The sequence below is a fragment of the Poromitra crassiceps genome (assembly GCF_964638095.1).
Source record: "Poromitra crassiceps genome assembly, chromosome: 12".
Classification (NCBI taxonomy): domain Eukaryota; kingdom Metazoa; phylum Chordata; class Actinopteri; order Beryciformes; family Melamphaidae; genus Poromitra; species Poromitra crassiceps.
In genome coordinates this window covers 23,063,276-23,091,275 of record NC_139632.1, presented here as the reverse complement: position 1 = coordinate 23,091,275, position 28,000 = coordinate 23,063,276, and the positions used below count along the sequence as shown (strand labels likewise).

Here is a 28,000-nt window from a genome sequence, read left to right as displayed (position 1 = left end):
AGAAAAATGGTTGACGTTTTGTGGCTAGTCTGTCCTCTCCCCCAGAAAAAAGTTACACAGGTATGAGTTTCAAATGAATTAAGGATTTAAACTAATGCAGCTAATTGTAACACATGACATGTATGTATGACTATGTAACACAAGATGTATTTTAATCATGTTACGTCAACTCGGCCAGACGCTCCCACGGTGGCTGTTGCTCATAATTTGGCCATGCAGGCGCGCGCACACAAACATTCGCATGATTAGCGTTAGCTTATAAAACTGTAGTCACTTCGATGTGTAAATGCACATAATGGCATCACCCTTCTGTTAAATGTTATGTTACCTGCTCAACGTGTCTGGCAGTCTGACGAACTTAGCAGCTGCAACGACCAAAAGGCTAATTAAATGCATAACTAGCGTTACACGATACTATTGCATATTTAGCTACTTTACACAAAAAATGGCCAGTAGTATTGTCACTTGACTTGCTTGACTTCAGGGAGTAAAGATCATGGCCTAACCTGGAGGGCTGTTGGTCATTTCAGCCCACATGGCTCTGACATAGCTCCTTATCACAAGGATGCCAGGAGATGGGCATCACTTTTATGGCATAAACATCTTTAGCAAAACCAGGAATAGGCTCCACTCATTTTAGCTTTATTAATTTGTACACATTGAGTCAGCTGAACTCTGCTGGTCTGCCTCCTGCCTGAGCCTCCTTTTGGCTCTGTCAAACAGATCAGTGCATGTATTCAGAAGTTACAGGACTGATGGCTGTGACTGTCTATAGGAGACTTTTTAAATTACTATTCACTCTCACATATGATGGGCTCCACTGCAAATTATTTAGCTAAAGCAATATTTAACAAAAATAGATGGCCATATGCCTTCACTAGGCTATAGAGGGGATTTAGAAGTGGGTATACTCAATGCCGACTAAAAAATAAGTGGGTATACTGTTTGCGGACTTTTTTGTTGAGTTGAAGTTACATAATACTTGATTTCATTAAAATATGGTCATGGGAATTTGAAGTCTCAAGTCAAGTCTCGAGTCTAGAGTAGACTCAAGTCCCTGTTTGGATGACTTGCAACTTGACAAAAACATAAATAACTTGAGACTTAATTGGACTTGGAAGTTAGTCACCAATTCTCAAGTGCCCATCTCTGCAATATGCTCCAGTGAGGTGGGGACATGGATGCATTAGAAGGTATAGGACACGCCCACCAATTCATTTGAACGATGGGGATGCTTTTGGTTAACCTGACGCTGCCAGATTGACGGTTTAGCTCCACATTGCATTTCACTAAACCAGTCGATCTGGGAATGCAGTAACCCGACCCGCTGACAGAGGCGGGGCACTTTTTCCAAGCTATTTGGCAGGTGATTGGATGACCCATCTGTCTATCACCGCTGGTGCGTGTTAACTTCAACCAATCAGATCGCCATGCTTCTGACGTCACGTTTGCGACCGGAGGAAGGTGCCTGATCTCCATGGTATTCATTGATTGAGTCCTCACCGTCCTCATCGTCGTAAAGTCGCCTTTGAAGCATGACATTAGATTATAGCGAACTAGTTGTGTGGCTTAGCCTTCCCAAATGTTGAGGGTCGTTTTTTTAGAATTTAATACATAGAATTGGGAACGTTACATTCAATTTCGTTCAGACTGCCTGTCACTTCCGCGGCGGCAGCCATGTTGACGAGTGAAAAGAACTACAAAGACCATGTACCCACTACTTGCCCAGACGAGCCTATAGGCCCCTTATACAGCTTGTCAACATTGAGCTGCGCGCGCATCGTGTAGGCAAAAAGCCGTCAGCCCAGCATTCACAGACAGTGAAAAAGCCCCGCTGTCAGGACTGCTCTATGCCCATCTGCAACACACAGTTATATTTTAGTTTTAAAATGCAGTTCTCGGCTTACTACCACAGCTTATCGCCTAGTGATAAGCAATGTTATGCATCGAAATTAACGTTGTTTAATAGGGGTGGGGGAAAAAATCGATTCACCTAAGTATCGCGATTTTTAATGTCACGATTTTTTGGATCGATCTTTTATTCCAGAATCGATAATCGCAAATTAATTTTTTTTTTTTTTTTTTTTTTTTGGGTGCTTGCAGTCAGGCCACTCACTGAACAGCAGGCCAGCCGCCGCCTACTGGTTTACTAGTGGTTTTATTACTTTATTAGTTAGTCTGAAGTAATAATTACACTTCAGGGTTAAAGTGGGTGCATCTCATTGTAAAATTGGACTTCAAACGGCCCAAATCTGGCTTCAAACGGCCCAAATTTCACGCGCGTTGGCCCATATCGGCCTGGCCTGCTTGGTATCTAATGCCCGGCCTGAATTATGATCCCAGTCCGCCCCTGTTTTTAACTATATCGCCCAGCCCTACTCATGATATATAATATACAGTCTCTAGTGCATGATTCAACTTTTCCCATGTTCTAATCTAGTGTAAAAAAGCAAACAAACTGAAAAAAGAAAAGAAAAAAATAAACAAAAATCGCAATAAATCGTAATATCGAATCGCAATAATCGTAGAATCGCAATACTTAAGAATCGCAATATAAATCGAATCGGCACCCAAGAATCGTGATAGTATCGAATCGGGAGATAAGTGAATCGCCACAGCCCTATTGTTTAATGGGATATGTCTTACAGACCCATACGCACTGGCGCTGTCAATTGGCCAAGCCTAGTCATACATATCGTGCATTCCTTTATAACTGGGGATAGCGTAGATAATTATTCTGTAACTTGCAAAGATATATTGTTATGTTGATAATGCACACAACTCAATAATGACATTATGTAACGTTACTTGGTCGTTAACCAACCGAGCGATGTGGCTGAGCAGCCTACAGCTTCAGGCAGCTTACCTGATTATGAAGAGCACTACAAAGTCGGGCATTTTTATTGATGTCCTCGTTCCAATCAGTTCAACTCAATAATGACATTATTTAACGTTACTTGGTTGTTAATAGGGATGGGCATTTCTAGCAAAAACACTATTCGAAATTCGCTGGCCAAATTCGAATTTAATTCGAATTTCGAAAATAAATAAAAAAATGTAAAAAAAAAAAAAAAAATTTTTTTTTTACATTTTTAATTTTTTTTACATTGACATTTTCGAAAATAAAAAACAGTTTTGACAATCATGAGTGGTTGTGGTTCATTAAATATTTAGTAGGCTCAGGTCTGAGTGCCAAAGGGGTGCCAAAGTCACCCCCTCTCCCTCTTCATGGGATTTCATCCGCCATTCATTTTTCCATAAACCTTGCTTAAAATGCTTATAGCGATTTGACTATACCGGTACTTAGAATCAGGGGAGACAATGCAACATTTCACTCAAAAAAAAATTTTTTTTTTTTTTTTTTTTTTTTCGAATTTCGAATTTCAATAATAAAAGTCGACCTTGATAATAACAACGATTATTCGAAAATTCGAAATTCGATGCCCATCCCTAGTTGTTAACTAACCGAGCGATGTGGCTGTTACTAGCAGCCTACTACAGTTTACCTGATATGAAATGAGCGAGCACTGCAAAGTCGGGCATTCTTAACGATTTCCTCTTTCGGCTTGCAACCAAAGACACCTACACCTACTGCATTAAAAGCAGTATGAGTTGACGGGATTCGGTAAAACTTTAGTCCTTGCTTTTTAATGCTAACCGTAGGTGTCTTTGGTTGCAAGCCGAAAGAGGAAATCGTTAAAAATGCCCGACTTTGCAGTGCTCGCTCATTTCATATCAGGTAAACTGTAGTAGGCTGCTAGTAACAGCCACATCGCTCGGTTAGTTAACAACCAAGTAACGTTAAATAATGTCATTATTGAGTTGAACTGATTGGAACGAGGACATCATTAAAAATGCCCGACTTTGTAGTGCTCATTTCATAATCAGGTAAGCTGCCTGAAACTGTAGGCTGCTCAGCCACATCGCTCGGTTAGTTAACGACCAAGTAACGTTACATAATGTCATTATTGAGTTGTGTGCATTATCAACATAACAATATATCTTTGCAAGTTACAGAATAATTATCTACGCTATCCCCAGTTATAAAGGAATGCACGATATGTATGACTAGGCTTGGCCAATTGACAGCGCCAGTGCGTATGGGTCTGTAAGACATATCCCATTAAACAACGTTAATTTCGATGCATAACATTGCTTATCACTAGGCGATAAGCTGTGGTAGTAAGCCGAGAACTGCATTTTAAAACTAAAATATAACTGTGTGTTGCAGATGGGCATAGAGCAGTCCTGACAGCGGGGCTTTTTCACTGTCTGTGAATGCTGGGCTGACGGCTTTCTGCCTACACGATGCGCGCGCAGCTTGCTTTGTTGTCATTGTGACGTAGGCGTATAATTGGTCTATAGGTGCTCTTATACTCGAGCAAAGCTCCGTGGGGGTGGGGCCCCGCGAGTCTCCGTGAGTCTCCGTCAGACCTCGCGCTGGGGGTGATGCCATTATACTCAGAAAGTGATCAGCATGTATTGTACAATGGTGAGAACAGCCCGTGAAAAGTCGCAATGAAACGCTGTGCAGTACTGAGTGCGCTTTCACTCTCAAACGACCGCACATCAGCACATGAATGAATCACCAAACTTGTTTTTACTGAAAGCCGTTTTTACTTCTCAGCCCTGATAGTCTACTCTGTGCTGCTTTTAATCTCTCTCAATAATGCTCTCAACACAACACATTTACTTGGTGAAATTACTAAAAACGAACAGTTGCAAATCTAAGTTTATAGCCTACTACATGGGTCAAGAAATGTGGCGAAAACACAGCTCATAGTTCAGGGTTCAGTGGCTCGAAAGCGGACATGTTTGGAGAGAAGCTCGCGCTGTTAGAAAAAAAATCAGGCACAACGCGAGCGGCCGTTGGAGCTAGCGAATGACCACGCCCAACAAATTTACGTAATTTGACGCGCCCGCCCCTCGCTCCACCCCCGCGCCCTTCACGGCAGGGTGAGCATAATTCAGCCTTAAGGCTGCCGCTGATTCGTTGAGCCGGCATGGTTCGGCCAATCATCTTAACTGCCTGTGCATGACAAGATGGATTACGTCGAGAGAATCTCTTTTGATCTCGCGAGGTGATCGACATTTTTTCAGCATTTTCTGACATTTTATAGATCAAACAAGTACCGTAATCAATCGAGAAAATAGACAGATGAATCGATAATGAAAATCGTTAGCAGCCCTATTTAGAATCAGGAGAGACATAACATTTCAATCGGACAGAAAAAAAATAAAAATGTTGACTTTATCCTCTTTTTGGTATAAAACTTTTATGGGCAGCTCGGCAGTTTCATGCAGCGCTGTGGCGTTGCTATGATGACCAGTTGTTGGCAGGGGCAGATTGGGTGGGTACTACTTGCAGTGGAAGCAGACACTACTTCAAGTAGAGATGAGTTGATACTACACTATGCAATACCATGCGGTGGAAATGAGCCGAATGTGAAAACAACTTTCCCTGAATTTTCTGACTGTTTGACCTGTTTCTCCTGTCTGTTTTTCGCTTCACTCAGAGAGAAAATGGCTTGTTCCATGTCAGAGAAGAGTCTCTCCTGTCCTATCTGCCATGACATATTTAAAGATCCTGTCCTCCTGTTATGCAGCCACAGCTTCTGTGAAGCCTGTGTGCAGCAATGGTGGAGAACAAGAGGAATTAATCAGTGTCCAGTTTGCAAGGCTATATCTTCACAGAGAGAACCTCCTCATAACTTGGTGTTGAAGAACCTGTGTGAGGCTTTCTTACTGGAGAGAGAACAGAGAGCTTCAGCAGAGTCAGAGTCTCTCTGCAGTCTGCACTCTGAGAAATTCACGCTCTTCTGTCTGGACCATCAACAGCTAGTGTGTCTCGTCTGTTGGGATTCAAAAAGACACAAGGACCACAGATTCAGCCCCATCTTTGAAGCTGCACTGGATCTCAAGGAGCAACTCCAGAAATCACTGAAGCCTTTACAGAAGAAACTGAAGCTGTTAAATGAAGTTAAAGGAAACTGTGTTCAAACAGCAGAACACATTAAGGTCCAGGCTCGTTGCATAGAGACTCGGATTAAGGAGGAGATTAAGAAGCTTCACCAGTTTCTCCAAGATGAAGAAGTGGCCAGAATCTCTGCACTGAAGGAGGAAGAGGAGCAGAAGAGTCAGACGATGACCGAGAAGATTGAGGGTCTGACCAGAGAGATAGCAGCTCTTTCAGCCATAGAGGAGCAGCTGAGAGCTGAAGATGTCTCCTTCCTGCAGAACTACAAAGCTACAGTGGAAAGAGTCCAGCGCCCCCTGCTGGATGATCCACAGCTGGTCTCAGGGGCTCTGATGGATGAGGCCAAACACCTGGGCAACCTGAGCTTCACAGTATGGGACAAGATGAAGGAGATGGTCTCCTACACTCCTGTGATTCTGGACCCCAACACTGCCTATCAATACCTCATCCTGTCTGAAGATCTGACCAGTGTGAGACGTGGTCAGACAAAGAAGCTTCCTGACAATCCAGAGAGGTTTGCCCACTGCTTCTGTTCTGTCCTGGGCTCTGAGGGGTTTAATTCAGGAACTCACAGCTGGGATGTTGAGGTTGGAGACACTATATACTGGGGACTGGGTGTGGCAGAAGAGTCTGTCCAGAGGAAGGAATTACCACTGTCTGGATTATGGGAAATAAGGTTCTACAATGATCAATACAAAGCATGCTCCCCATCAGATCCAGACACTGTTATCCCAGTGAAGAAGAAGCTCCAGAAGGTCAGAGTGCATCTGGACTGGGACAGAGGAAAGCTATCATTCTCTGATCCTGATACTAACACACACATACACACCTTCACACACACTTTCACTGACAAGATGTTTCCATTCATTGGGACTATATTGGAACTGAGGATTTTACCAGTGAAGGTCTCTGTAACTGTTAATCATTAAGAAGATGAGGGTGATGAGGAGGGGGTAATGTGAATAAAAGATAGAAAAATAATGCACTTTTTTGATCCCTGTGGGGAAGTCGGGGTCTTTAACAGCAACAAAAAGCAATAGAATGCAGTAAAGAAAAAAGAAAAACAAACAGCCAAAAGTAAAGAGAAATGTGATAGGAAACTAGGAAAACACTTTTGAAATGTAACAGAAATGCTTATGCGAGGTCCTCCAGGCATAAGAGTTGAAATGTTGCAGTCAGCAATTAGGATGGCAGCTGACCATGTGTCCAGCTTTGCACTGTGAACTGTTGGTGCTCCTCCTTTATATAAATTATATTTTCGGTAGTTTTTGTAAGACTTGTATACTTGCTTGAAGACTCAACAAAGTAGTTATAATCCATTAGAGAATGCTTCCTACACAGATTGTTTTATTTTATCGGGATAATCCCAGCAATGTTTGTCATCTTGATGCACAGTTACTTCTCCTGAGCTCTAGGGGGCAGCACTTAGTTCTTTGCTTGTCATGGTTTTCGAATACATACTGCATTCCTGTTCTTTGACTATAGAGAGCTAAAGTAAAAATAGTTTTAGTTGGTCAAACCAAGCGATTCAGTCATCTAGGATCAGGAGAGACCACATTTCATTTGGGGGGGGGGGGGGTTGTAATCCACTTTTTTCTCTTAAATTTGGTCTCCTGATTCTAAAGATAGCTGAATCACTTGGTTTGACCAACTAAAACTCATAAGCATTTTATGGAATGTCTAAGGGGAAAAAAATGGAAATGAGGAAACTACAACCAAATGTTCAAGAGCCTGTACTGCCTTTGGGTTGTAATTTTGATGTTTGTTCATCTCTGACGTGTGTTGGACATTCTTTCACACTTTCTTTGAATCAGCTTAAAAAATATATTACAGGTAAAGAGTTGAATCAAATCAAAGTTTGTTTTATTTGAGATTTACTGTTACATATTTAAACATGAATATTCTAAAATAGTTAAGCATTCGTCTGTGGGTTTAAGTTCTTGTGTAAATGCTCTGTTGGAGAAAAAAGCTGATCAACACTGACTATGCTACTAATTTGTGTCTGTAATAAAAGCACAAACTTAATACTTGATTTCATTTGGACAGTTGATAAACATCTCTTATAAATATTACCAAACAAATAGTCACACATCAGTATTAATATAATACACTGTGCTCCTTCAGCAAAACAATAATCCAAACAAAGAAGTGTACGGTGTCAAGTAGGCTAGAGTGCACAGTCCTCAAAGATGCACATTGCACGATACGATACAACGGTCAGGTTTGGAGTCATGTGTCACACTGCAGACAATGAACACAAGGTGAAGAGGAATTTAGCTTAATAGCAGTATTGCTATGCCACACAGTCTCTTCAAAGTGCAACATTAAAAAGTTCTGCCAGGCTACTTTCATGGCACTTAGTCTCAGAAAGAAAACAACCGTGGAGTAAAGAGCTTCTGCCCCCACTGTGGTTCCATTGTAAGATTTCTTAAAACCTGGTTCCAGGCGGCTTGAGTCTAAAGGTTTACCAGGACACCCAGAATGTACTACAATGTCATCTAACTGTTGTAGAAATTACAATGTGTGTTATACAATGTACTTTATATGCTTTTTAAGAATCTTTACAAATTGCACAATATCCTGGGTCTACAGGTAAATGTTTAAATGGTTTCAATGCATGGAACCTCTTGGAACTAGCTTTTGAGAAATCTCTATGTGAGAAATGAGCAATAAAAAGACGTCCTTGAATCACGGCAGGAGTGGGACTTCTGTTCCTTACAAGGAAGAATCACATCCTTCAGTATCCAGCTTCAGATATGTCCTTTGCCATAGACTGGACTCTCCACGTTTGCTCCAAATTGTGCAAAGAAAAGTATTAAGGTTTTACTGTCTGAAAAGATTCACACCTAAGGGGACTGCATAACACTTGCACTGTTTTTTTGTTTTTAATGTTTGTAGATAAAAATAGTTCTGTGTTTACAGTAAAGAATCTTACAGTAGATAATGTTACTACCAAATTGACCTGTACAATTTCTATAAGGAACATTATATGCATGTTTGTTCTACTGCTAATGATTGAGTTGTGACCATAGTTTTTAGATATATATGGGGGGGGTCCTTAATATTAGTTACATATATTGTGCGTGAAAAATGTGAAATTGAATTTAATAAAGTCAGTCTCTAAACCTAGGTAGATAATCTCAGTCCGAAAAATGTAAATGCAGTGCTTCATTATATCCTACAGAGGGTGATGAAGGTAAGTGTGTTTATCAGTTTATGGCACCATAGTTTCTAAAATGGCTGCGTTTCAATATGACAAAAACAAAACAAAAAAGCAAATCTAGGCTTTTTAGATTGTCAGTGCCAACTCAGAAAACTTTACTATAGCTCTGTTTTCAAAAACAAGCACTGAAATGAACCTGTTGTTGATGTAATCCACATTTGAGCATCTCTAACCAGTATGATAGAACATATCCAACGTTAAGACTGCCTGGACCGAAGAGTTGCAAACCTGGGTGGGATGAACACAATGCAAAGTTACTGACATTACCAATCTATTGCAACAATTGATAAAATCATTTGTTCAGACTGCTTTAGATCATCTTAAGGAAATACTATGCAGTAAAATGTACTATATTTCTATTGAATAGAAACAAAAATACTTACACTTAAAATCTACACCTAAGCTACACTTAAACTCTACACCTTAGCTGTCCATAATTTGTAATACTTTATAATAAAATTATAATCAGAATTACATAGGTAATATTATAAATCCTATCAAACATGGAAGCTTTAAAAAATTAAGACATGAAGACCAATGCTTTCGGCCTATTTGCAAGCAGTGTTTAAAACTGAAGGGTTCGGTAACAGTGTATGAGCGTTTGTGTGTATGTGTCTATTCAATGGCTGTACTGTTATGTGAGAAGTGTAGAAGCATATGAGCAACAGGGGGGAAACAGAGGAGTTTGAAATGGATCTGAGAGCTGAGGGGGGGGGGATATTACAGAGCCGTCTCTTTCAGGTCGTTCAGGTTTGGCATTCGAGATCGAGAAGGGCGTCCGAAGCCGTGCCCGTTTTGGCCTCCCTTGATGCTCATTTGTTCTGGGTAGGGGTTGCCCTCGGCGCGGCCCAGGGCCGACGTGTGCCAGCTGGACTCCAGCTGTCCGGGGAGCGGGTAGGCCGTCTGCCGGCTCTTCAGCTGGGGGGTGCTGACTCCTGAGTGACCCCGACCTTCACTGAAAGCACCGCCTTTAGCGGAGGCCGGGTTGGGGAGTGGCTGGAAGCGCATGTCGGATGGGGCCGTTTGATTGGAGGACGAGGACGAAAGGTGCAGGAGCTTGCGCAGAGACTTCAGGGGCTGACTCTGAAAAGGGTCATGATGACACATGACATAGGGTCAACAACATTGATATAACCTGCATGAAATGATATAGCAAGAACTCTAAGAATTCTGCCATACATGGCAAGAACTAAGCATTCTTTGATATCTAACCTGCATGAAATGATATAGCAAGAACTCTGAGCATTCTGCCATACATAGCAATAACTCTTAAGCATTCTGCCATACATAGCAAGAACTCTAAGCATTCTTTGGCAAGTACCTGAGAGTGTGTGTCCGACAGTTTCTCAGATTGCCAGTCCTTGTCCCTGTCCTGCTCCCGGTCCCGGCTCTTGTCCCGTCCCCTATGGCGGCTGCTCTGGTGCCCAGAGGCCCTGGAGGATTTCTGGAAGACTGCATCTTCACTAGCAACCTGTCACACAGAGGGAGCAGGTATCACTACCTGCCAACACTTAGAACCTAACATGCATCCAGAGCAAGCACCCCTAAGCGTTCCCCGACCCAAGGGAGAGGACAGGGGGAGACACAACTTCCTCTTTTATATCGTATGGTCTCTCTTGGTGATTATAGACATTTATACAATCAATGATGCGTCTAAAGGCGCAGTATTTTCTACTGTTTGCGCAGCAGACACTATTTTCCATCAAATTTATTGATGGCCTGATTTCTTCTGGCCAGATTACATGGGCTCTGTCACCAGCAGCCCCTCTTTTACTATCCAAGCAAATAGTCACAGACCAACAGAAAATAAATCCGAATGGAAGAGTCTCAAAAACCTGTTTCACACACAAAGCCATTATTGCCACTGGGTGATAGTGAATGAAAAGTGGCTTGAACTCCTGAGTGGAATATCAAATATGAAAATGTGGCTGCTGTTGAATTTAGCAATTATTTTGCCAAGTGGTACTTCATGTAAGTGTGAGGGTTATACTGATCTATGCTCTATAATCAAGTCGGAGGTAGCGCTCTTCCATGTCTCTCTCCGCAGTGTTAAGGAATGCTTTTAGGGGCAGAGAAGTCGATGGGCGACGTACATCTGTGTGATGTTGGTAAACATTCGACTCAGCACCAGTGTAACCATGCAAACCAGACTCTCCTGACCTCTCTCTTTCATCCTCAACTCATAACCTGAGACATGCTGTTAGAATATGTGGCTGGAATCAGTGGTAATTGAATCGCAATCCCATCATAGACCAACAAAGTGATCAGAGAATAACCCACCAGATCCATGAGTTTAGTTGTAAACAGTTTTGTGAACTATTTTCCAAATGGAATTTTCGAAATGGAAAATTTTAAGTGCAAGAAGCCAGCTGCACTAAATTGTCTATTATGTAAATAATCATAATAGACACATCATAATACATTGTTAATTGTAGCTCTATTGTCCATAGGTTAAGATTTATATGGACACCTAGATGGATCTGGCTGGTTTTTGTTTGCATTCGCTACATGAATGAACCACATTTTGATCATAACATGATTACCAAATAACACCTTTGAAAGCAAGATTTGAATAGAAAACAATAAAGTGGGTTTGATTAATGTTGTTAATGCATGCAATGTCAAATGGGTCAGATGGAGTTAGGAGGTGAGTAGGATACTGTAAAACAGCGCTGTACCATGGGAGAGGACACTACAGGGAGGACTCGCACAGAGGAACTATGCTTTATGTTATTCTTTGGGTTAAACAGAGGGAAAAGACATTTCTTGATGATGGGAGGCCTTCCGTCAGGGACTTCCATCTGCAATAGAGGCACATGACTCCGGTGGAACAGGAATACATGAACAACAACAACAACAACAACAACAACAACAACAAAGGATTTTATCTCTCTCTACAGGTAAAAGTGCAAGAAATAAAACGTTGCAAAAAACAGAGGAGATGTAGACAACTTCACACAGTATTGACATCAATCCAAAAATAAATGTAGCGCTGCATCCAGAAATGGCTCGTGTACACTACAGAACTATATTAAGAAGATGGCATTATAAAATGTCATTGAGATTGACTGACATTGAACGCACCATTTGTGATTTTTTCTTTTTCTTCTTTATTGCTCTGAAGAAACCCTGCTTCTCCTTTTCTTTGGCTGGCTCAGGGTTCAAAACGACAGACTCTGGGACAGTCCTTGGGACGAAACAAAGGACACTGAGAAGGTCGATCTAAGTAACAATATATGGTAGTTTACAACTCCTAATGTAAGATTTGGCAAAGTTCTGCTAAGCCAGCATGTAATAATAGGGCCAGGGTGAGATTTAACATGCCACTGACTCGTGTCACAGAGCAAACCAACAAATGAGTGGGTTAGGAAAGATATTATCCGGTAAATTAGTTTTGCTGTGATGAGAAGATATTCAGTATTTACCAAGGGTCAAAGGCTGTTTGACGTTTGGAATGGTTAGTCAAAATGCTGCCGTCCGCTGCCAGGCCAGAGCCCCTGCTCTGAGCCCTGCTGTCATGGAAGGAGTTGTCTGGCCGGGGAGAAGGGACTGTTACAAAACACAAACCATTAGTTTGTTCACCTTTTGATACATGGAGAAAACAAGTGTTACAGTACCACTGTGCAGTTGTGGTTTTGCAAGTGTACTAATTAGAGGTGTACGTAATTGAATGTGTTGCTTTGTTTATACGTGGTTTGTTTTTATTACTAGCTAAAACAATTTCAAAACACATGACTGAAGTGTAAATATCAGCCATAATCCACATCAGAAAGGACTGTGAATTGTGACCCCAAAGTGATACGTTTTACCTCAGATAAGATGTAAGATGATGTATTTTCAATCATATACTGCATTATGCATTAAAAACAATGGAGAATTCCCACAGACAGATGTTGACCTGAGTAATAAAAGACATATGGCAGATCTTTCTGAATATGAGGAGAGGATTGTGACAGTTATGTTAAATTTTGCAGCTAAGGTGTGAAGAGTTATGTTATGGATACATTTCACAATAATGGAACATCAGCTTCCCTTCATTAAGTAGATACTGCTCAATAAGCAGTAGATACGATTGTAGACTAGAAATAACCGCCTAGCGGTTGTATGCCTCCGCAAACAAGTCAAGTTGCAGTCTACATCTATGTCCAGACTCATACAAGCAGAAATACCTTGAAGCCCACGGCACAGTGGTGTGGGTTATTCAGCCTTATGGCACTTTAGGCAATGGTTGGGGGTATCTCAACAACACGGCTAATCGTTTTCAACATGGAAAATGCTAACTTCCCCTACCCACCCCTGGAACCCCGACTCTCTATGACCTTCCTATCCCTAGCTACGGCCCCTTTTCCCTAGCCCCACCCCTTTCCCTCACCACACCCCCTCTCACCACCCACACCCCTACCCATCCCCCCTACCCACCTCTCGAATTCCGACTCTCTACAACCTTCCTATCCCTAGCTACAGTATGGCCCCTTTTACCTAGCCTGCCTCCTTCCTTGATGGAACGGAGAACGTGAGGTCACAGGGACCTTGAACTTTGACTTTTGATAACCAAAAGCTAATCAGTTCATCTTTGAGTCCAAGTGGATGTTTCAGCCAAATTTGAAGAAATTCCCTTAATGTATTCCTGAGATATCACGTTAATGAGCATGAGACAGTACATACGGAGGGATGGAAGGACAACCCGAATGCCTCCGGCCACGGCTATCGCCAGTGGAGGTATAAAGATTATTTTCTCAAGTGCTGTAAACTTGAATGAAGTTTGACAGCGTGCAGATACAGACGAGCAAAGAGTCTGATGCTTGTCTAACTGAAATTTGCATCTTGATGCCCCCAGCAGCAGATGACAGCGTTGTGGATAAAATGCATGACTAACTGAACCAACCTCTGTAGAAGCTGCCCACCCTCCGAGGCATCGACTCGCTGTAGATGTTGCGGTTCTCTTTGGAAGAGCTCCCATCCTCTGTTTGCTGGTCGTGATATATTCCAGCCTGGTTCACAACAGAAGAACTGATCACGTAAAAGTCAGAGGCAGAAGCTGCTAGGTATAGAGTACTGCAGGAATGAGTGCGGAAAACCTATATGTTAGCACTAAAAGTCAATTTTAAAAGTCGATTTTCGTATGCGGATTTTGGTGCTTGAAATAAGGTCTGTGGTTAACAAAAGTTTATGAAAGTTTATGATTTTCAGAAAATGCTTCAAAAGTTATAAAAGTGGTCCTTATTTGTGAAAATGATCTTGCTGAACACAAAGTTAACCACAGACCTTGTTTCATGCAATTAACCGAAATTTGCATACAAAAATCGAATTGAATTTTACAGGTAGAAAGCAGGAAGTGCAGGGACTTCTGGGTAAGCCTACAAAAATACGTCATCCCTGCCGTACTCTAGTCTATTCCTCACTATCTAAGCAGATTTATTTTTATTTGGTTCAAAATAACATCTATGAAACAACATGGGATGAAACGGTAATGAAAAAAAATGGTCATGTAGACAAAATTTGCATATGAACTAGAGCTGCAACGAATAATCAATTAGTCGATTGACAGAAAATTAATCAACAACTATTTTGATAATCGATTAATCGTTTTAAGTCATTTTTTAAGAAGATTTTAAGAATTCTCTGATTCCAGCTTCTTAAATGTGAATATTTTCTGGTTTCTTTACTCCTCTATGAGAGTAAAGTAAATATTTGGGGGTTTTGGACAAAACAAGACATTTGAGGACATCATCTTAGGCTTTGGGAAACACTGATCGACATTTTTTCAGCCTTTTATAGACCAAACAACTAATCGATTAATCAAGGAAACAATCGACAATGGACTAATCGAGGATGAAAATAACCATTAGTTGCAGCCCTAATATGAACTGAGCAATATCCGTAGCATTCAGCTATGAGGTAAGTATTCCAGACTCAAATCAAAATGTCGTGCACTGACAAGCTATCGTAAGTAGTCACATTAGAGGGAAGCACAGCACACAGAGAAAATGAAGAGGCATCTGATGCACAGACACAGAGAGAGCAGTTCATGACAGCAGTATCCACCCACATCCGCGCTCTCGGGAGACTGGATGTGGGTGGGGAATGGTGGGTGCAGGCAGAATATCGGACCTCGCTTTTTTGCCGCTGTATGTGAAAAGACGCGGTGTTGTCCCGCGTGGAGTCCCTTATTGGGGGTCGGCTGTGGGTGACCTCAGTGGGTGCCTGTTCGCTCTGTTGATGTAAAGATGATGAAGCAGGGGGGTGAGCTTCACATCACAGCACACACATATACACACACGCACAATATATATATATATACTGCATGTGTGCATATATAAATATATACAGGTAATATGATTCATTGTATATCCTAAAGCGAAGGCCACACTCAACATCTATAGGGTGAGTGCTTTTTACAAACCTGGAGAATCGACTACCAAGAATTGGATGAAAATATAGATCAAATATAGACACTCTCAAAAAATGAATGCTTTAAGGAATATTATCAAATTACATGCTCTCTGTGACCTTCATCGACTCTGCCCAGCTGGTCTGGGGCAGAGAGAGTATTGTGTAACTTGCAACGTGTCTGCTCTGATTTTGTGATATATTGTGATGTGCATTTTTGGATGCTGTAGTGTGCACTTTGATACTCTAGTGTGCATTTTTCACTTTTACTACTGCCTTCATTTGATACTGTTTGCTGTGGATGCAGAAATTGTTTCCCTATGCAGACAATAAAGCCAGTAAGTAAGTCAGTAAGTAATAACTCTTGACTGCAGGACTGTGGATGCTTGTGACTAAAATTGAGTTTTCCATACAACCTGGCATAAATCAGCATTTGTTACTAATAGATCCTCTAAGCTTAGAATTTATTTTGGGGGAAGGGGGTGGGATTGGAGAAGTTTGTTGTGGGTTGATGACTGACCCTGCTCATGTCCTCTTCTCTGGAGGAGCCCCCTGAGTGGCGGGGCAGGGTGCGGTGCTGCAGCTGTGGCGAGAGGAGCTGGAGGCTGTTGGCTCGGGTGGGCATGCCCTGCACCACAGACAGTCCCTCGTCTGCCGCATGCGTCCGCTGATGGTCCCTCCGCACGTACATGGAGTGGCGGTGCGGCCGCTGTTGGGATGAGAAGGGGCTGGTGTATCCCTGACCATAAACCAGGGCGTCATGCGGGGCAGCCAGAGAGTGAGCGTGGCTACTGCCTACTGCCACACCGCTCTCCGCGGGCTCCAGGGCCTCTGGGGATTTGTCGCCCTCGGAGGCCTTGTGGCGCGAGGAGGAGCGCCGGTAGGACGAATCGAGGGTGTTGCTCTCTCTCTCTGAGCGCGTGCTTCCCCGGCTGTGGCCGAGCCTGTCCATGCGCCGTGTCGACGGGCTGCTCGGAGCTGTGAGATCAAGACAACTGGAGGGAAAGTAGCGAGACGAGGGCTCGTCGGCCATCAGGTGCACCTCATTCAGATTCCCCACTGACTTGGCGTCGCTGAGCGTGCCGTGGCTCTTGGACAAATTCAGGTAGGCGAACTTGGAGGAGGGCGTGGAGCCGTGGGACTCCATATGGCTGTGTCGAGCGTGTTTCTCCCCGGACTGAAGCGTGTTGGTCTTCCCCTCCACAAAAGAATGGCGGTTCTGCTGTGAGCGGAAGTTGGATTTGAGGTACTTGGCTCCGGGGCCGTCGGAAACCTTGGACCCCAGGTTCACGTCAAATTCCCCCTGGTTCTTGGATTCACCGGGGCTGAGCAGATGGGGCAGGTTGCTGCTGGCCAGGTCCATGCTGCATGAGGTTGAGTGGTTGAAGATCTGCGGCTGGTAGTTCTTAGGATGGAGGGTGGGACTGAGGTTGACCGCCGTATGCATGTTGCCGTTGGGAAAGCCGTCATTGCTGGGGTGGTCTTCGTGCCGAGGCAGGCTGGAGCAGTCTCTGCTGCCAGAGCGGTGGTGTCCTGAGCTCTTTCCCCCATGGTTCCTGACCGAGAGCAGAAGACAGACAAGAGGAGGGCATCAACTGCACGCATTCACCAACTGCATGCCATATAACCTGCAAAAATAGGGAGATGCTGCCAAGCATAAACTCGCTTTAGTGTGCACCGCTGACCTGCTGGGGGTGCTGTTGTCTCCATGGTGAGGTTTTCTCTTGGACGAGCGTACAGGTGTAGGCGTGGGTGGGCCGGGACACTGGGTCTGGAAGGCGTGGTGGTTCAGGCTCTGCTCTGTCAGAAAGCGTTCTGTTGGGCTCAGCAGCAGCAAGTTCTGGTGCAGAAACACACGGGACCCCTATGAGTCCTCAGGAAACACTGAACACCTCGCAAAAACAAACCAAACAGTCGTGCTGTTATGAGTCATCTCCATTATCCTAAAAGTCAGGCTGCAAAATGACTCATTAGTTAAACAGTGATGTGAAATCCACTTAGTTACTGTGACATTTTCTTTTTTATTTCTTAAATAAATATCTATAATAATATATACCTTTGCGAAACCTGAATCTTGTGTGCATTAAAAATAAATCCTGTGAACTGGAGGTACTTTCTGAACCCTCAGTGAAGCTTCTTTCCCACACAACTAAAATGGTGGTAGCGACTTTTCTCAGGGTGAGTAACCCCGATACTGTTGGAAGAGAACAACAACGGAGCTAAGGATACTATGACAATTATTATTTATGAGCCATGCAGCTTTGCATGAGAAAGTATGCCTACGACAACATATTTAACTGCAACTCTAGCAAATAAAGGTTCACCTCAAGGTAGGCTTCATTATTATTAGTAATAAAAGTGCAAGTGCACAGGCACAGCCCACATGCTTAGCTTGGAGCTCCTGTTTACAGTGCAGACGCAGCAATAACAGCAATGCTGAAACCAGGAAATGAGTTGAGAGATGCTGAAGCATGAAAGAGGCATCATGCATTCACAATGTAAACACACACTATAGACATTTGATGCATTTGATGCAATGGCCAGACCTCTATTTTTCTGATAAATTAGAGTTTTGTTTCATGGCAGCACAGCATGCTTTCATGAATGTAAAAACAATAAAAAGAACATAGTCCCTCAGCAGAGCAGCAGCCAGAGAGCTTTGTGAGACCTGTGATCTGTACCTTCAGCAGAGCAGCAGCCAGAGAGCTTTGTGAGACCTGTGATCCGTACCTTCAGCAGATCCAGCAGGGCTCCGCTGACGATGGCCAGGTATCTACGGTCCAGGGTTTGGGGGTGATTCACAGCAGGGAACTAAAACAAAAGACAGCACAAAATAGGATTGTAAGAAATGTAGCCAGTTTAACAATAAATCTGTTCTGGTGTAGCAATGGGGAGTTTAACATCAGACATGTAGTCTGCCTCCAAGTGCTAAAAGTCCCCTGTGTAAAAAGAAAGAAAAGGTTATCGAACGCTCATTGTTGGGCTCATGTCCTTCACGTGCAGAGCTGTAAATATCCATTATTAGCATGCTACTGTGATTTAAGTATTAGGGATGGGCGGGAGTACTCAGGTACTCGAGTACTCAGGTACTCGAGTACTCGTTCATAACGTCAGTACTCGAGTAATGTTGCCGCTGTTTGGGTACTCGCCCCACCCCCCACCCCTTTAAAAATGGCACGCACGCATCGTCATGTGGATCTGGCTATACCAGGCAGCCTTTGTTAGTTTTAGGCTTAAGAGTAAATGCCCACTGACCAGCTGACTGATTCTGGGCTCTAGTGAAGTCTACCTTTTCCCCCATTTTCCTGGGGCGAGTTTTAACAAATAGAACGTCAGATGTTTGATTGATGTCTTTTCATGGAGCATCTCCTTCCGCCTGTCGTTCCAGAGCATTTCAGAAAGACAACTTCATAAGATAACTAGCAGTCAATTGAGAACGTAGTTATTAATAGGCCCTGTACCATTGAATTTGCCTACACGCATTTCCACACCCACGAGCAGGCATCTGAAATGTTGCAGCGTAGCACTGTCAAGCAGCAGGGGGCATCATCAGCGGGCATTCACTGTCAGGGATTCACAGAAGGGAACTTTGCATACTACTTATTTCAGATAGTGAAGTTGTGGGGCTGGGAGAGAGAGAGAGAGAGAGAGAGAGAGAGAGGGAAGGGGTGGCCCGGGTCAGCTGCACCACCAGTCTGCTACTGAAGACTATCAGAGCCTTCTCTCACAGAGCACACACAGGATACATGATACACCATGACTCATTGTGATCCAATCAGTCATGCCACGGCAAAGCCAGCCAGAAATGAAACAAGCAGAGAGCACAGAGACAGAGCAGGGAGAGAAAATAAATCAGGGAAGAGAGAAGAGGAGGAGGCATAAAGAAATGGAAAACAAGAGAAACATGCAAAGAAGCTGAAATAAGAGCGGCAGGGAAGAGACAGAGAGACAGAGAGAGGTAAGGATGGGAGGAGAGCAGGAGAACAGAGTAGAGTAGAATGAAGGTTGGGGGGGCGTTGGGAGTGACGTGGCGGCGTGGAGTTACCCGCAGCCCGTGGAAGCGAGGGTTGTTGTAGAAGAGCTTCATCTGTTCAGGTGGCAGGGGTCCCAGGACTTTCTGGATGGTAAAGAGCTGGTCAATCTCACTCTCTCCTGGGAACAGAGGCTGTCCGTCACTCAGCTCCCCAAGAATGCAGCCCACTGACCACATGTCCACTGCCTTGCCATAAGGAGCCCTGGGACAAGATAATTAAGGTGGGGGCGGCTGCTAAAGTACATGGCACTACGTTGGGTTCAGAATAGTAAGCGAGTTTGCCACCCGCTGTGGGCTCCTGGACAAGGCTAAAGAAGAGCTGACTTACCCAAGCAGGAGCTCTGGAGAGCGGTACCATCTAGTGGCCACATACTCTGTGTAGTTGGCATCATTTCCCTCAGAGAGATTACGTGCAAAGCCTGGCAGAGCAAGACACAAGAGGCAACATAGTGAGATGAGGGGTATTGAAATGGCTAAAAAAGATTACACAGCTGGCCACCTCTCTGTGCTCCAGCCAGTGTTGTAGTACTCATTTCCAGGACTTGTGACTCGACTTGGACTTGAGCACTGATGACTCAGACTTGGACGTGGACTCGAGCATTCATGCATTTGGACTTGGAAATTGGAGACTCAGACTTAAGTATTTTATATATATATATATATATATATATATATATATATATATATATATATATATATATATATATATATATATATATATATATATATATATATATATATATATATATATATATATATACATATATATATAATTTAGCATATATATATAATTTAGCATAAAATATATTGATAGCTATATAAGACTGTGACATTATTCAATTTCGTGCAAGGGCAGGCATGTGTGTTCCACCGGCATGTGGATTCAAGCTCATGTTCAGTAACTCCGGACTCTGACTCAGGTAATGGGGACTTGACTTGGACTCGAACACTGGGGACTCAAGACTCGACTGGGACTCGAGATATAGTGACTTGACTACAACATTGAGTCCAGCAGTGAGTCAAAGGAAGTTGTTGATTTAGGTAAGAGCCGAATTCTGAAGATAGACTAGGACAGAGGAGAAATCATCAGGCACATTATTCCTGAATCTTGTTTAACACATGTCCTCTCCTACTGATTTCAATTATTTGGATTATTTATTTGGATTATTGTTCTGTTTATTTGTATACACCCAAACCACCATTAATGTGAAAATATAGAAATCTATCATAATAGTTACAAAAGTATTTCTGAGTGATTACATACTGATCGAAAAAGAGGAAGAGGAAAAATAACAACCCACAATGAATGGCATCATGACATCATCCAATACAGCCAGAAACCCAACTGTTTGCATGAGCCGTTCATTTTCAGTTTGTGCATCTTTCAAAACGGCATGAATTCACATGAAAAACATTGTGCATTGAAAATAAAACGTGCAAAAACTGAAGTCCCAAATATAAGCCTCTGAATTTGTGGTCCATGTGGAGTGTGTTTGGCCTGTGTTTGTTCTCTGACACAGAGCCAGCAGCAGGTCTTCATTCTCTCACTCCACATTGCCCACATAATGTCAGCCATGCTATGTTTGCTGCTTCCCCCCCCGTTTTGTTTTGGTGCTGGTATTACGTCCAGATTGAATCAACGCTTGACTAGCCTCTTGTTTTCCAACACATTTCATTCATGGAGATCAGGCACAGCAGCACGTCCAGAATGAGAAGAGGTCGCTTTAGATAGCCTGATGAAGACTGCCTACACTCTACCATTAGGAGAACAGACAAGATGAGATAGATAAGATAGATAAGATAAGTGTCACCTGTGTGATCTGGGAGAGGTCGAAAATGAAATGTACTTTTTGTTCTGTTGTGCACAATCTTAGACAGGCTTTTCCATAGAATGTCTGCAGAATGTCCTGATTTGTTTTCTATGTTTGATGATTGTAGACTTCAGTACCTGTTTACAGACAAAGGGTTTCACCTAGCTCAGTTTGTGTTCAATCAATGCCTACCAGCATTGTAGGAGGCCACTTTAGATCTGATGTGTTAAAGGCACAGTCTGACCCACTTTGACAAATAAATGACTTGCTTACTTACATACTTACTTACAAGTTTAAGCCCCTATAGAGACTCTATAGAATACAATTGTTTTGCATTAGAGCTATGTAATTGGACAGAGTTGCTCACCGAAGTCACATAACTTGAGGACGTCATCAGAGCTGATGAGGAGGTTCTCTGGCTTGATATCTGAGGTAGAGGAGCACAGACAGGGAGTAAGACAATACGATGGCTGGCAGGGGGCATCCTCATTGCATCATCACTACTCTCAGCTCTAGTGCCTCATGTTCATCTGTCTCAATGAAAAGATTATATGTGTGAATGATTTATCTGATTAAATACAACAAAGAATCCCAAGAGCCAAATTAGATTGGTGAAAATCCACAGAATGTAAAGATAGACCATAATGAATAGAAACCCCCCATAACAGGGTCATATGTATGCCTGGATATACTACAGGCCATCTGGTTTCCTGCTCTGTTGCAATCAAGTTGCCAAAAGCTCACATGGGCCATCTGGTTTCCTGCTCTGTTGCCACTGATTTGCCAAAAGCTCGTCTTGTGAATAATTGAATGGGTAGTTACAGTAGATCAGAAGACCCAATCAAGCCATCATTTCAGCACAGAGGAATATTCCCACTTGTCATTTCTCACTTTACACTGCAAATCTGAGATAACCCATTTCTAACCAAATGTGAGGGTGTAGTAGTGGTTAAAACACCTGCCAGAACAGGCTCTCTCCTACGCCTCTCTTAGACTGTCTCCCTCTCTGCTTTCTTACCATTTATCTTAATAAAGTAAAAACACACTAAGATGAGTGGACTGCCTATTCTATGAAAAAGCAAAAAGAGATGGATTTTACCCCTGTGGACAATGTCATGCTTATGGCACCAGTGAATTGCTTTGATTAACTGGTAGATGTAACTGCGCACTTTCTCAGAGGGCACACCATTGGGTAACTCCTCAAGCAACTCAAGCATGTTCTAAAAGAGAAAAACACAACCAGAAGATACAGTTTAACTGTATGGAATGATCTTGGCTAACAGTCTTGGCTTCTGCAATCAGAACATCGCTGATATGAATGATATTATGCTCTGCAGTGGGCCTACCTTCTCCACATATTCAAAGACAAGATATAGCTTTCCTCTTCTGCGGAAGGCCTCCTTCAACTCAACAATGTTCTCCTGCTTGAGGGTGCGGAGCATCTTAAGCTCCCGTAGCGTCGTCTCTTTAACCTCCTCATTCTCTGCATGGAGGGCAGCGAGAACACAAATGACATGGAATTACATATGAATGACACAGAATAGAATAGAATAGAATAGCCTAAGACAGAATGCACATAAGGAATAGAGTGCTGAGAAAGTTCAGGAGTTGAGATGCGATGGTACATGTTTTGACACTTGCAATACAAAGACAACTGTTATTAGAAACAACATGTCTTGTCTTATTTTCATTGACAGAGAAGAGTGACCTTACCTTCACTGTCCTTGAATTTCTTAATGGCCACAATTTCATTTGTCTCCTGCAATGAAAGCAGAGAGCAGTTCACTAGCAGCAGTAGAAGGGCTCACTGATGAAATGCAATGCACATGGGATGATTAGGATCAATGCTCAAAAAAAGCATCTGGAAAGTGGATTATCAATAACAAATCCTGCAAAAACAATCATCGACAAATACAGGGATGAATCAACAATGGAATAATCAACAATATAAGGAGTATACAAAGAAATGCAGACAGATGACCTGATAAAGTTGAAAAATCCCCACTGAGTCATTGTCTTTACTGAGAGCATTCTCATCATCCTTGCATGAGGTCTCTGCGAGAGACATCCCACCACTAGCCCTGTTTCTCTACATGTCCTAGTTAGGCCTGGTATTTCTGCCTATGGCTCAGAGCTTGCTCTAGTTTCCCCCCTCAGAAAGCCACAGGCAGCATCACGCCAGAGCACCATGGATCACAGTAAAGAGCGAGCCCTCCTCCCAGCATCACACCAGAGCAACATGGATCACAGTGAAGAGGGAGCCCTCCTCCCAGCATCACACCAGAGCAACATGGATCACAGTGAAGAGGGAGCCCTCCTCCCAGCATCACACCAGAGCAACATGGATCACAGTAAACAGCGAGCCCTCCTCCCAGCATCACACCAGAGCAACATGGATCACAGTGAAGAGGGAGCCCTCCTCCCAGCATCACACCAGAGCAACATGGATCACAGTGAAGAGGGAGCCCTCCTCCCAGCATCACGTCAGAGCAACATGGATCACAGTGAAGAGCGAGCCCTCCTCCCAGCATCACGCCAGAGCAACATGGATCACAGTAAAGAGGGAGCCCTCCTCCCAGCATCACGCCAGAGCACCATGGATCACAGTGAAGAGTGAGCCCTCCTCCCAGCATCACACCAGAGCACCATGGATCACAGTGAAGAGGGAGCCCTCCTCCCAGCATCAAGCCAGAGTACCATGGATCACAGTAAAGAGGGAGCCCTCCTCCCAGCATCACGTCAGAGTACCATGGATCACAGTGAAGAGGGAGCCCTCCTCCCAGCATCATGCCAGAGCACCATGGATCACAGTGAAGAGGGAGCCCTCCTCCCAGCATCACACCAGAGCACCATGGATCACAGTGAAGAGTGAGCCCTCCTCCCAGCATCACACCAGAGCACCATGGATCACAGTGAAGAGGGAGCCCTCCTCCCAGCATCAAGCCAGAGTACCATGGATCACAGTAAAGAGGGAGCCCTCCTCCCAGCATCACGTCAGAGCACCATGGATCACAGTAAAGAGGGAGCCCTCCTCCCAGCATCATGCCAGAGCAACATGGATCACAGTGAAGAGGGAGCCCTCCTCCCAGCATCACGTCAGAGCAACATGGATCACAGTGAAGAGCGAGCCCTCCTCCCAGCATCACGCCAGAGCAACATGGATCACAGTAAAGAGGGAGCCCTCCTCCCAGCATCACACCAGAGCACCATGGATCACAGTGAAGAGTGAGCCCTCCTCCCAGCATCACACCAGAGCACCATGGATCACAGTGAAGAGGGAGCCCTCCTCCCAGCATCAAGCCAGAGTACCATGGATCACAGTAAAGAGGGAGCCCTCCTCCCAGCATCACGTCAGAGTACCATGGATCACAGTGAAGAGGGAGCCCTCCTCCCAGCATCATGCCAGAGCACCATGGATCACAGTGAAGAGGGAGCCCTCCTCCCAGCATCACATCAGAGCACCATGGATCACAGTAAAGAGGGAGCCCTCCTCCCAGCATCATGCCAGAGCAACATGGATCACAGTGAAGAGGGAGCCCTCCTCCCAGCATCACGCCAGAGCACCATGGATCACAGTAAAGAGGGAGCCCTCCTCCCAGCATCACGCCAGAGCAACATGGATCACAGTAAAGAGGGAGGCCTCCTCCCAGCATCACGCCAGAGCAACATGGATCACAGTGAAGAGGGAGCCCTCCTCCCAGCATCACACCAGAGCAACATGGATCACAGTGAAGAGGGAGCCCTCCTCCCAGCATCACACCAGAGCAACATGGATCACAGTGAAGAGGGAGCCCTCCTCCCAGCATCACACCAGAGCAACATGGATCACACTGAAGAGGGAGCCCTCCTCCCAGCATCATGCCAGAGCAACATGGATCACAGTGAAGAGGGAGCCCTCCTCCCAGCATCACGTCAGAGCACCATGGATCACAGTAAAGAGGGAGCCCTCCTCCCAGCATCATGCCAGAGCAACATGGATCACAGTGAAGAGGGAGCCCTCCTCCCAGCATCACGCCAGAGCACCATGGATCACAGTAAAGAGGGAGCCCTCCTCCCAGCATCACGCCAGAGCAACATGGATCACAGTAAAGAGGGAGGCCTCCTCCCAGCATCACGCCAGAGCAACATGGATCACAGTAAAGAGGGAGCCCTCCTCCCAGCATCACGCCAGAGCAACATGGATCACAGTGAAGAGGGAGCCCTCCTCCCAGCATCACGTCAGAGCAACATGGATCACAGTAAAGAGGGAGGCCTCCTCCCAGCATCACGCCAGAGCACCATGGATCACAGTGAAGAGGGAGCCCTCCTCCCAGCATCACGCCAGAGCACCATGGATCACAGTGAAGAGCGAGCCCTCCTCCCAGCATCATGCCAGAGCACCATGGATCACAGTGAAGAGCGAGGCCTCCTCCCAGCATCACGTCAGAGCAACATGGATCACAGTGAAGAGGGAGCCCTCCTCCCAGCATCACGCCAGAGCAACATGGATCACAGTGAAGAGGGAGCCCTCCTCCCAGCATCACGCCAGAGCAACATGGATCACAGTGAAGAGGGAGCCCTCCTCCCAGCATCACACCAGAGCAACATGGATCACAGTGAAGAGGGAGCCCTCCTCCCAGCATCACACCAGAGCAACATGGATCACACTGAAGAGGGAGCCCTCCTCCCAGCATCACACCAGAGCAACATGGATCACACTGAAGAGGGAGCCCTCCTCCCAGCATCATGCCAGAGCAACATGGATCACAGTGAAGAGCGAGCCCTCCTCCCAGCACAGAGGAATATAGGATGAGTCACAGCAGGCTCAACATCATGATCATCATACTCAGCACACACACACACGCAAACCAGCCTGAGCCAAGGGAGACGATGCAAACAAGAGTGCAGATGAAAAGAGTCAGTGTCAAATAAATTACCGGTTACTTGTTTATTGTTAGCTTCAATCTTATTCACTAACGTAGACCCTACCACCCCCACAGCTCCTATTTATAAAGGACAGTGCTAGTGCCCCTAGCGGCAGAAAGTGAAAAATGTAATTTTCTCCGACCCCAACATGAGGATATTGGTGTAGATTAAATAGTGTGCTTCTGTAGGGTCACAGAGGTCTGTTCCCCATAAAGTGAGTTATCTCACTCATTCATAAAACCGGGGTTATATACATAACCTTAAGATATTTGGGGAAAGGAATCCTCCCTCCAACTTCCAATGGTTCAGGGCTACTTTGTTGTTAAATATTGAAAGCTGAAACATTGAGACGGTATAGTATGAACAAAGAATACAGCACATATGCTGATCTCTTCTCAATTGCTGAAAAGTGAAAACCATGTAAAATAATGGTAATTTATTAAGCCTGCATGCTCATGCTCAGAGGCATCAGTTAAGTACATCTCCGCTGAAGGTCTTTTTGGGTAACACTTGATTTTAAGCCCTCTAGGAATTCCAATGCAGCAACGGATGGGGAAGCTCATTTATGTGGGAGAGAAACCTAGCTATGTAAATTATTCATTATGAAAACTCTGGCTCTCTCACACGACATGAGGAGCACAGAGTGATCACATGGGTGGTCCTCCATACTGGAGCACCTATTCCTCAGGTCACGCACCCCATGGACTCTACAGCCAGGGCAGCAGGGGATAGAGCGAGCCCACGCAAAAGCTAGATGATAGATCAGCCAAAAGAATGTCATATTATGCAGAACATCTAGCAAGCAATTAATTTGGTCTATTTTGTATAACATTGCAGAAGCCTTATCAACTGAGTGACCACATAAAGATAATTAGGCTACAGACCACGCAAATCCACCCAGTTATAAAAATGTGTTATACTCGCACATAAATCTTCTGACTGCAAATATCACCCAATGGAAACCATAAAAGGCATCAAATAAATAGGCTATGACTTGTTGAGTCTTGATTAAAGCTATCGGTGCCTGTGTGTCATCCCAGCAAGGCACAATTAGTCATTAGAGGATGCAGTGTTAACAGTGCTGCATAACACACCGAGACACCTTGAGAGCCCATACTCCTATGGGCATGTGATGTTCCTGTTTCTCATCTGGTCTGAAGGGCATGCACTAAGGTGGCCCTAAATAACACTAGCATGCAGGCACACCTGTCAACTGCAACACTGAACCCTGCATTAACTGCAATTAACAGACCTCTACACTGAAAGTGATATGATCAATTGAATAACGCAGAATAATCCCATCCTCTTCTCTATCTACTGTACACATATTGATAAGGAACTCAAACGTGGACTGCTTGGATGCGAAATTTCCTGATAACTGCCTGGCGAATCGCAGTCTTGACGATCAACAATTTGCGTGCAAAGCCAACAGGGTGGTGTTCACTTGGTGCAAGAGGAACTACCTCAACCTAAACATAAAACAAGGAGCACTGCATTTATTTCTATAAGAATGGATATCCCAAACCAGAATCAGAAAACTGAATCCACGTCTTGTTGAATCATGGCTTCTCCATACACGCTACCCCTGCCGCAGAGAGAGTTGTCTCTAGTGGCCCGGTACAGCAGCAGCTGTAGCAGCACTCCAGCTCTGTGGACAGCAG

General features: G+C 44.2%; 2 protein-coding genes across 2 annotated transcripts in view; one reads left to right on the top strand and one right to left on the bottom strand.

Moving 5' to 3' along the window:
* The first annotated feature begins 2 nt into the window (after positions 1-2).
* LOC310786424 (E3 ubiquitin-protein ligase TRIM39-like) lies at positions 3-7,604 on the top strand. The gene is made up of 2 exons (XM_083647632.1): positions 3-60; positions 5,517-7,604. Exon 2 carries the CDS (start codon positions 5,524-5,526, stop codon positions 6,904-6,906), a length of 1,383 nt encoding a protein of 460 aa, XP_083503758.1. The 5' UTR covers positions 3-60; positions 5,517-5,523; the 3' UTR covers positions 6,907-7,604.
* A 2,316-nt stretch (positions 7,605-9,920) lies between these two features.
* LOC310787046 (cyclin-dependent kinase-like 5) overlaps positions 9,921-28,000 on the bottom strand; it is a gene marked incomplete at both ends in the record, with an annotated part of 36,294 nt that continues 18,214 nt past the window's right edge. Inside the window, 16 exons of the mRNA XM_083648379.1 lie at positions 9,921-10,283; positions 10,522-10,671; positions 11,879-12,001; positions 12,285-12,387; positions 12,626-12,749; positions 14,086-14,191; positions 15,312-15,413; positions 16,111-17,146; positions 17,276-17,430; positions 18,321-18,401; positions 19,636-19,825; positions 19,952-20,042; positions 21,802-21,861; positions 22,534-22,654; positions 22,781-22,917; positions 23,148-23,193. Coding sequence (XP_083504505.1) covers positions 9,921-10,283; positions 10,522-10,671; positions 11,879-12,001; positions 12,285-12,387; positions 12,626-12,749; positions 14,086-14,191; positions 15,312-15,413; positions 16,111-17,146; positions 17,276-17,430; positions 18,321-18,401; positions 19,636-19,825; positions 19,952-20,042; positions 21,802-21,861; positions 22,534-22,654; positions 22,781-22,917; positions 23,148-23,193 — 2,988 coding nt within the window. The remainder of the gene's footprint in view (positions 10,284-10,521; positions 10,672-11,878; positions 12,002-12,284; positions 12,388-12,625; positions 12,750-14,085; positions 14,192-15,311; positions 15,414-16,110; positions 17,147-17,275; positions 17,431-18,320; positions 18,402-19,635; positions 19,826-19,951; positions 20,043-21,801; positions 21,862-22,533; positions 22,655-22,780; positions 22,918-23,147; positions 23,194-28,000) is intronic.

Bases quoted from the DNA above. Each gene is read 5' to 3' on its own strand.
- LOC310786424 (XM_083647632.1), top strand. From the start codon at position 5,524: ATGGCTTGTTCCATGTCAGAGAAGAGTCTCTCCTGTCCTATCTGCCAT.